Source organism: Gordionus sp. m RMFG-2023, chromosome 3 (genome assembly GCF_954871325.1).
Source record: "Gordionus sp. m RMFG-2023 chromosome 3, tfGorSpeb1-WG-v2, whole genome shotgun sequence".
Classification (NCBI taxonomy): Eukaryota; Metazoa; Nematomorpha; class Gordioida; order Chordodea; family Parachordodidae; genus Gordionus; species Gordionus sp. m RMFG-2023.
Window position 1 is genome coordinate 4,849,971 of NC_088777.1, and position 10,366 is coordinate 4,860,336.

The following is a 10,366-nucleotide window of genomic DNA, read 5'->3' on the forward strand; positions in this document are numbered from 1 at the left end:
GTTTAAAATTGGTATAATAATATTGTTATCATTTCTAATTTTTTTTAATTTACTCAATGCAATGCATAATTTTTTAGGCGGTTTAACGTATCCTTTAAATATGCAGACCATACTCTTAAGAGAAACGGGTCATTTAGAAACATCTCGCATCATTTATGTTAATTTTGAGGCTATTGGTGAAATATTAGTTTACTTTTCTAATAGAACTCTTAATTCAGAGGTTTCCACTTAAGATTCTGTCGAAGCCTCTGGTTATTTATCTCAATATATAAATTACGTTATATTAGCCATTATAATTTATGAGATATTAATAACAATAAAACCACTATATAAGTATCTACAATCAGTAGGTACTTATCAAGTGGATGCTAAAAATTGTATTGATTTTACTATAAATATATTTTAAAAATATAAGAAGCAATAATTCTATTGAATTGATTAGAATAAAGGCTGAAAAACTTTTAGCAAAATTTAATCACACTCCCCAGTCCCCACAAATCATCAAGGATACGTAAAACGCCTATAAATTTTCAACATTTTTTAGTCGAGACCAAATTATAATTTGATTGTGAGAAAGACTCCAATTGGAATTCTTTAAAAAGGAATTATTGATTACTTTGTTGATAATTTATTAGATAGATTTTCACAAGATGATTATAATCTTTTATCAAGTTTTAATGCATTGTTCCCCTATGATAGTGATTATTTTATATCGGACAAAATGGCCCGATTAAAATAATTATTAAACTTAAATATGGAAATTTTACATCATGAAATGAAAATAGCTAAAGGATTATTAGCTGCAGAAGTTAAAGAAACACATAATTTCGAAAATATCCTAAATATTATGTATAAAAAAAATATCATCATGCATTTAGATAATTGTATAAATGCTACTCAGCAGCCATTATCTTCTTGTGTGGCTTCTTTCCCTATAATAAAGAGAGTTGTATCGAGCATGAGGGTCGATGAAAGATCAAAGTAAGCAAAATTTAGTATTGATGGATGAAAAATAATTAACACAAAATTTATTCTTTAATTCATTTATGTTAAAATTTAAAAATAAAAATCGTCGTATTAAATTATAGTATTATTTTGTATGTTCATATTATAGTATTATTTTGTATTCATATAACATTAATAATTTTTTAATAAAAATAGCAAAAATTTTTTATGAATGCTTAATTATTTGTTTTATTTAAAAAAAATAGTGGCACCCCTAAGTAAGCAGCTGGCCTCCCTAACTGAAAATTCCTGGCTACGGCTCTGCTTCTTAGAGCAGGATTTGTAGGGGTCATTGTAAAAAATCATTTATCGTATTTTTAAATATGAGACTCGATGTCTCTGGTTGTAGCTATGTTTCTAATAATATAGCAGCAGTAGCACAAAAGTTAGTCAAATTGATTTTTGGCATCTTTAGAAAATATGATATTAAAATAAGATAGATTAGTTGCGGTGAAATTGAAAACAAGCATAATATAAATATTTTTATCATCATGAAGTGCCCTTTTTCCATTAGAAATAGAAAAGATCAAAGATCGATCTCGTACAAATTTTAGAGACTTTGTTGGGAAACAATTTTCATATAATTTATAATTGTTTAAATGTAAAAGTATTAAAAATTATAAATTTTTACGATTTTTTTACCCATTTTTTAAAAAGAAAATAGAAGTGAACCAGATTTTATATCAATTTCCAAAATTTTTTGTAAGAACAAGTTATATTTATTAATTATATTATAATATAAATTTTAGGTTTTAATAATGTACTCCATTATAGATTTAGAAGATGATATATCTACTTCTATTGATGTGTACGATGAGAATCTTTTACCATTTCATAATTTACGTAAGTATTTTACTTTATGTAAAACGGATGGAGTAACCATACAATGATCTATGCAAAATGCTCTTTATGCAAAAACAAAATATCTTCTTCAAAGATTTTCAGTTCAAACCTAAAGAGGCATTTAGAATTATATAATTTTTATTATTTGTGAACAGTGTCTACATGGCCGGGGGGGTAGGAGACAAATGCCTCCAAAAAATATTGGCATTTTGGGGGGTAGGTATTAATTTTGGGGGGTAGATATTGATTTTTGGGGGGTAGGCATTTGTTTTTGGGGGGTAGGTATTGATTTTTGGAGGGTAATTTTTGACTTGTATTATTATTTTTAAATCCAATAATCGATATGATTATCGTTGATTTTCTGAAAAATGTCAATTAAAGAAAAGATATCTGTCAATTTATAAATATTATACACTATATTTATTTTTTTAAATTTTTAGAAAATTCATTTACATAATGGGATTTAGATTTTCACAGTATCAATTTTAAATTATCAATATATATTTTTTTATAATAAGGACCTTTTGAATAAAGAATCCCTTTTATGATAAGATAATCCTACTCAATTAACAATATAAAGAAACATTTTTGGATTTTAAAAAGGTAATTTTTTAAGCATATAATTGCATTTTCCTTAATTTGATGATAGATAAATAAATATAATAAAGAATGAAGCTATTTTTATTTAATCTTAATATGTATACTTAATAAGTTATCTGGGTTTTGAACCATGGCAATTATTTTTGCTAATAATTTTTTAAATAATCATTTTCAATGGGGTAAATATTACCACATTTTTGTGAGGCAATCAGGTTGGACCCATAATTGATTTCTATTTATGATAAATGATTCTTTGAGGTAAGTGTAAATTATATACAAAATTATAAGTGAGAGGTGAAAACCATTGTGTGATAAAAAATTTGTTAAAAGAATTGATAAATTTTTTATTTCATTATTAGATAAATTTTATATAACATCAAATTTTCCATAATATATTTGGCCTTTTTTCTAAATATTTATAGAAATCTTGGGAGAATGAACAGATAATCTATTCCTCTCATTTGATTATTGATTTAAGAAAAGATTTCAATTAAATGAATTGACAAAGTGATTCCATATACTGAAATATTGTTTATTTTTGTTAACAATAAATTAAATTTTTGGATATGGCTTGGGAATAATCTTTGAAACCTATGATGTGGTTTGGGTTTGGATTTCCATTAAACATGAACTGGGCCTGAAAATTATTTTTACTTATGACCTAGGCTGGATGAAGAAATCAATGCCAGTGAAGGTCTCTAATTTCAATGATTAAAATATATCATTTCTCAGACTTTATTTGAAGATAAATGAATGGGCAAATCACAAATATGCCTGTTTTCAATTATTTGCAAAATTTATTAGGATTGTTAATTTAAAGAAACTATGATTTCAAAGCATCATACATTTCTAAAAATTGTTGGACACTAAGAAATAAAGAAATCAATTGTGAAGTGTATAATGGAGGAAATATTGATCCATGATTGTTTTGGCATAAATAACAAAAAATATTATATTTTTTGTGACCATGCATTAAGCTTACATATAATATAATAGGAATCTTTTAAGAAAACATTATCAAAAATATAAGTTAATAGCTGATAGTCCATTATGAATGACTGGTAATCAGAATTTTCTTCTTTATTCAATGATGGGTGCATAATAAATTTCCTTTATATGATGATGATTGAATCAGTAAATTTTTCATTATTTTTATAAAATATGTTAATAGAGTGTATATTTATGAATTTTAATTTAAAAACAATAAGGGTCTAGAATATATTTTTTTGATTATAAATTACAAATACAAATGAATAAGAATTTATTTTAAAAGATTTTAATATATTTTTTAGATTAAAAATATAATACAAATGAATAAAAATTTATTGTGCACATATATTAAAATATCTAAATATATATTTCTTTATTATATTTTGTAAAACCACTGGAAAATTTTAAAATTACACCCTCATTTAAACAAATATAAATTTAATTTCTGAATCACACCTCATAAGATAGGAGAATTTTAAGATTCAGCCATCCACCGTCAAATAAAGGATAAAATTATGATTCTCCATCATTCTTGATGGCCATCAGTGAGTAAAAAAATATTATCTAAATATTTATTTCATTTTTATTCTAGATGCCAAGTAACAAAACAATATATAAAGTCAAATGTGACTATATTAATTGTAAAACTTCTAAAATAAGAAGTGACAAAATAAATAACCATTATAAACATAAACATCCTCATGTCAAGTTATCTGATATCAAATTTACAAAGATAGCTATCAAAAAGGATAATAATTGGGTATCCTTAAATAAAGATATTCCATTCAATATCACAAATGGGGTTGAAACCAAGTTACAAAAAAAATCAATAACATCTTACTTCCAAAAAGTAATTTTTTATATATATTATTTTAATTCATGACAATAAATATAAGTAAAAATAACCTTAAATTTTGTGAATTAGTAGAAACCAATTCTTCATCTATAATTTGAGCATAATACTTTTAATTTTTATTAAAGATAAGATTTTTAATATATAGGTACATTTTTATTATGCCCTTTATCAATTTTGAAGGAAATAAATTATAAGAATATTTAAATATTTCAACTTTTGTTAAAAAAAAATTTATATATTATAATTAAGAATAAAATAAGTCATTTGCCTAAAATTTTCACTACTCTTTATTTAATAATTAGCACAAATCTTTTATTGAAGATTCCCAAATTATATTATCTCATACAATGCCCAGTTCCAGTGATCTGCTGATTTTGAATAATGAGGTACTTAATTTAAATAAGATTTGTTTTATAATTTTGAAGGGAATAAATGAGGATATTCAGATATTTTCATGAACAAATTTTAATTAATCTTTATTTAATAATTAGCTCAAATCTTTTACTGAAGATTCCCAAATTATATTATCTCATACAATGCCCAGTTCCAGTGATCTGGTGATTTTGAATGATGAGGTACTTAATTTAAATAAGATTTGTTTGATAATTCTGAAGTGAATAAATTATGAAATATTTTCCACTTTTCTATATCTTAATTAAGAATAAAATTTTTATTAAAATTAAGATTTTCATAAGTAAACAAATTTTAACCACTCTTTATTTAATAATTAGCATGAATCTTTTATTGAAGATTCCCAAATTATATTATCTTCTCATACAATGCCCAGTTCCAGTGATCTGCTGATTTTGAATAATGAGGTACTTAATTTAAATAAGATTTCTTTTATAATTTTGAAGGGAATAAATGAGGATATTCAGATATTTTCATGAATAAACAAATTTTAATTATTCTTTATTTAATAAGTAGCACAAATCTTTTACTGAAGATTCCCAAATTATATTATCTCATACAATGCCCAGTTCCAGTGATCTGGTGATTTTGAATGATGAGGTACTTAATTTAAATAAGATTTGTTTGATAATTCTGAAGTGAATAAATTATGAAATATTTTCCACTTTTCTATATCTTAATTAAGAATAAAATTTTTATTAAAATTAAGATTTTCATAAGTAAACAAATTTTAACCACTCTTTATTTAATAATTAGCATGAATCTTTTATTGAAGATTCCCAAATTATATTATCTTCTCATACAATGCCCAGTTCCAGTGATCTGCTGATTTTGAATAATGAGGTACTTAATTTAAATAAGATTTCTTTTATAATTTTGAAGGGAATAAATGAGGATATTCAGATATTTTCATGAATAAACAAATTTTAATTATTCTTTATTTAATAATTAGCACAAATCTTTTACTGAAGATTCCCAAATTATATTATCTTCTCATACAATGCCCAGTTCCAGTGATCTGCTGATTTTGAATGATGAGGTATTTAATTTAAATAAAACTATACACTCTTTAATAATAATTAGCAAACACACAAAGTTATTGAAAATTCCCCAATTATATCTTTTTTTCATCCAATTATCAATCCCAATGCAAGCCAAAATATTTCAAACATTAAAGGCCCAAATATTATTCAATTATATAAAAAAAAGGAGCCTAATGACCCTTTTCATTTCATATTCTTTAGAATGACAAATATCTTGATTAATTTCATAATTTCCATAGGCCCATGTCAGCCATGTTCAAATATATTTCAATATCCTGTTACTCACAAAAGGTTTTTAAAAAATTTAATTTTTATTAATTTTTACGCATCCATTATTTCTACTTTTAAATAGGAGCATGAATATATCCTATTATAAAAAGGTTAATATTGATGGTTCCCTCAAACCAAGAAATTGGTTATCCTATAGCACCACTTTAGACAAAGTCTTTTGTCTTTATTGTCTTATGTTTGGTGGCCCTAAATCCAATACTTTTTGGACTCAACTTGGAGTAAATAATTGGAAAAATTTTAAGCGTGACTTAGAGAGACATGAGTCATCTTCTATTCATAAGGATTGTGAATACACCAACATGACTTGGCTTGCAAATAAGCGTATTCAAGATCATTTTCTATCAAATAGGCTTGATATAATAATGGAAAATCGTAATATAGTTCATAATATTATTGATGCCATTATATACCTTATAAAATGTAACATAGCCTTTTGGGGCACTAATTCGAATGAAGGTAATTTTATGTGCCTCATAAAATTAATGGCAAAAACGGTTCCAACTTTACGGGCATACATTGATAACAACGAAAAATTGAGGAGAAAAAAATCAGATAAAATTTCAAGACCTTATATAAATTTATTGTCATATGGCCATGTGAAAAAAATTATTGAAGTCATTAAGATAAAAATAATAAAATGTATTATTCAAAAAATTAAAGAGAATTGTGCCTATAGCATCATATTAGATGGAACATATGATGTGTCTAAAAAAGAATGCATTGCTTTACTTGTAAGATATATAGAAGATGATCCGCATCCACATCCTGTAGAAAGGATCATCCATGTTTTTACAACATCAGAAACCACCGGGGAAAATATAAAGAAACATGTTTTTTCTAAGTTCAAAGATCTTGGTCTTCCTCTTGATTATATGGTTGGGCAAAGTATGGATGGTGCAGGGAATATGAGAGGAGTATACAAAGGAATGCAGGCTTTAATATTGAAAGAGGCTCCAAAAGCCATATATATTTGGTGCCATGCACATAGGCTCAATTTAGTAGTTGCTCATGTTTGTGGATGCAAAATAGAAATGAAAAAGGTAATGGGAATATTGGATGAGTTATATAATTTCATGAATGGGGTAAGACGTCAAGGAGTGTTTGTTAAATATCAAATGACAAAGTCTAAAAAATCTCTTAAAAGAATAAAAAATACAACAAGGTAAATATAATATTTTTAATGTAACTTATCTTTTTTTAGAAATTGGTCATCATCTTATAAAGCTGTAGAAATTTTTTTAGATGTTTATGAACATATTATAGCATCATTAAATGAATTAAAAGATTCTAATGACCCAAGCACCTCTTCTATTGCCGATGGATTATTAACAAGAATTAAGGATGAAGATTTCATATTAAGTCTATTTATTTTGAAAGAAATATTGAAATGCACACATGAGGCTTGTATTGAAATGCAGGCAGTTGGTAATGATTTGGCTATGGTAACTAAATTAATACAACACACAAAAAATAAATTACAAAGACTAAGAGGTTAAAATTAGTTACGATTTCTATAAATAATTTTAAAATGTAGCTAATGGGGATAATATTTTTTTAAAATTGCATTCCTTATCTAACAGTTATTTGAAAAAGAATAATGTTACAACGGAATTGCATAATATAAAATCAATATTCAAATTTGATCAAACAGCATTCAATAATTATGTTAAACAAAAAAAAAACAAGTTGAATAAAAAAAGATTTAAAATTATTATTTAGCATTATAGATATAAAAGGGAAATATTTTTCCCTGTGCTTGATACAATCATTAATGATTTAAATGAAAGATTTAATTATGATTGTTTAAATTTTTTATCTCAAATATCTCTTTTTACACCAGCTGGAATTATAGCCAATGATAGAATAGAAGGGTGGCAAATATCTCAAATTTGTCATACTTACCAATTAAATGCTCAAGATATTGCTCGTGAATATAATGATTTTCGATCTTTATATTTGGATTCACAAGCAATCATTTATTGCAAGGATCTTTTGAAAATAAAAAAGAATGATGGGTTATATATTGATGAAAGTAATTTATTGATATTTTATTTAAAATTATATATAATTAAAGGTATTGTAAACGATGAAACCGAGGAAGATATCAATAACGATAACATAATTAATACAAAAAAATGGATAAAATATTCATTTATACTACCATATCGTCTTTTAAATAAATTAAATTCTTATTCTAATTTATATTTATTATATAAATATTTATTGACTCTACCAACTACTTCTTGTTCAGCCGAAAGAGTGATGAGCAAAGTCAAAATAAATAAAACTAGAATGCGGAATAAAATTTCTGACCCCTTTTTAGAAAATTTACTTCTAATATCCAGCGAAATTGATGTTTTTGAAAGATTTAAAATAGACGACATTATAACGCGATTTGCATCTACGTCTAAAAGATTAACTAAATTATTAATAAAATAAGTTATATCTTTTTCACAGCTAATTATATACGCCTTTTTAATAATGTAAATTTAATTTAATAGTTTTTTATATCATTCTAGTCCGGTGCATAATATAATACTATATTCATTTTATTTAAATATTTTATAATAGTTATATTTACATAAATGTTTTTATAATTCCAGTGCAAAATATATTATATTCATTTTATTTTAATATTTTATATAAAACTTATATTTACATAGATGTTTTTATAATTCCAGTGCAACTATATTCATTTTTTTCTCATATTTTATATAAAAGTTATATTTACATAAAAAAATTTATATTTCCAGTGCAAAATATACTCTATTCATTTTATATTTTATATAATAGTTATATTTACATAAATGTTTTTATAATTCTTGTGCAAAATATACTATATTCTTTATTCTAATATTTTATATAAAAGTTATATTTACATAAAAATTTTTTTTATATAATAGTTATATCTATATGAATGTTTTTAATTAATATAAAGGCATTAGTATTTATAGAATCAAGCTATACCTCTTTAAAATTACTCATTTTGTTTTTTTTACTTAATATAAAGGTATTAGTAATTATAGAATCAAGCTATACCTCTTTAAAATTACTCATCTTATATTTTTTTACTAAATTTTTGATATTTTTTTATAGTAATGTAAATATGTTATCTCATTTAATACTATTATATTAATTTTTATGAAAATAAATTGATTATCAATCAAATTATGAAAAGATTGCACTACCTACTTAAATATAAGTTAATTGAAAACGGATAGTAACAATAGTTATCAGTTTGTAAATTTTTTTTTCCAAAGCAGGTCTGAATGTTTGTAAGGGTATAAATAGTGACTTAATATAAGATTTTCTTGATTAAGGCAAATATCGCGGCCGAAGGCCGCGAAATTTTTTTAGGGGGGTAGGGGTAGATTTGGGATGGGGGTTGCCTCCATCAAATTTTCTGCCATGTAGACGCTGTTTGTGAAGATCATAACCATATGTATATAATAAAAATTATAGATTTCCTTCACTATATGATGAGAGTAAAATATTGGCATCAATAATTCACCCAAAATTTAAGCTTAATTGGCCTTTTATTAATCTGCCACAAATTGTTGCTAAAATACAGGGTCAACCATATGCAGATCCTTCAAATGAATGCATGGATCGATACCTTTTATGGGAAAAACTCGTTACCAAAATGCCCTTTCCATTAATATTTTTTTTTATTCTAATGATGATTCAGTAAATATTTTTAATAATTATGTTAAATTAAAAAAAAACATTTGTGGTTGTTTAAATGATGATAATTTAGAAAAAATTTTATTATTAAAGGCTAATTTAATTATAAATAAATATATTCTAATTGTTATACTTATATTATATTATTCAATTACAATAAATTAATTAAAGCTTTTATCTGAACATTGTATATATAATCCATATATATATTATAATAATATGTTATTACAAGGTAAGTTATAATAGTAAAAAAAATTATAATATTAGTAAATCACAATTATATAAAGTTATATTTCTTGCTATTTTTTATTGATTGAGATTCAAGTACACTTCGTTAACATTATAATAGGCAGCAAATTGGCCAAAGTCTATCTTATGCATAGTGTTCAATTAGGGGGTTTCGGATATTGAAAAAATAAAGCTGAGATAATTGTATTTTACTATGTTTATGGCTAATCTTTGGCGTAGGTAGAATCCCTCGTCGGGATCCTCGGCCCTAGCAGACATCCGTTTTCTCAGCTCTTTAAGAAGGCAAGGGCATGAGAGCCGAACGACGTTAGAGTCATGGCGATTAATGGTAGGAATGTATAATTGGCGGGAAGAGATGGCGAATGGAGGCGAAGTTTCTCATAAATAATATATA

General features: G+C 24.7%; 1 protein-coding gene across 4 annotated transcripts; it reads left to right on the plus strand.

The window, feature by feature from the left end:
• The first annotated feature begins 2,214 nt into the window (after window positions 1–2,214).
• On the plus strand, window positions 2,215–9,107 carry LOC135925654 (zinc finger MYM-type protein 1-like). 4 transcript variants are annotated; one of them, XM_065461064.1, is made up of 16 exons: window positions 2,215–2,324; window positions 2,367–2,451; window positions 3,903–3,987; window positions 4,031–4,288; window positions 4,597–4,680; window positions 4,786–4,869; window positions 5,026–5,112; window positions 5,222–5,305; window positions 5,462–5,548; window positions 5,658–5,744; window positions 5,789–6,039; window positions 6,101–7,201; window positions 7,241–7,530; window positions 7,574–7,724; window positions 7,767–8,071; window positions 8,114–9,107. In XM_065461064.1, the coding sequence occupies exons 4-16, from the start codon at window positions 4,031–4,033 to the stop codon at window positions 8,476–8,478; spliced, it is 3,234 nt and encodes a 1,077-aa protein (XP_065317136.1). In that variant the 5' UTR covers window positions 2,215–2,324; window positions 2,367–2,451; window positions 3,903–3,987; the 3' UTR covers window positions 8,479–9,107. The 4 variants fall into 4 exon arrangements, with proteins under 4 accessions (XP_065317136.1, XP_065317135.1, XP_065317134.1 ...); XM_065461063.1 differs by lacking the exon at window positions 3,903–3,987; XM_065461062.1 differs by lacking the exons at window positions 2,215–2,324; window positions 2,367–2,451 and having other exon boundaries at window positions 3,826–3,983.
• The last annotated feature ends 1,259 nt before the right edge of the window (window positions 9,108–10,366 follow it).

Coding starts and splice junctions, on each gene's coding strand:
- LOC135925654 (XM_065461064.1), top strand. CDS start 4,031: ATGCCAAGTAACAAAACAATATATAAAGTCAAATGTGACTATATTAAT. Junction 4,681..4,785: donor TGCTGATTTTGAATAATGAG/GTACTTAATTTA, acceptor TTTAATAATTAG/CTCAAATCTTTTACTGAAGA. Junction 5,113..5,221: donor TGCTGATTTTGAATAATGAG/GTACTTAATTTA, acceptor TTTAATAAGTAG/CACAAATCTTTTACTGAAGA.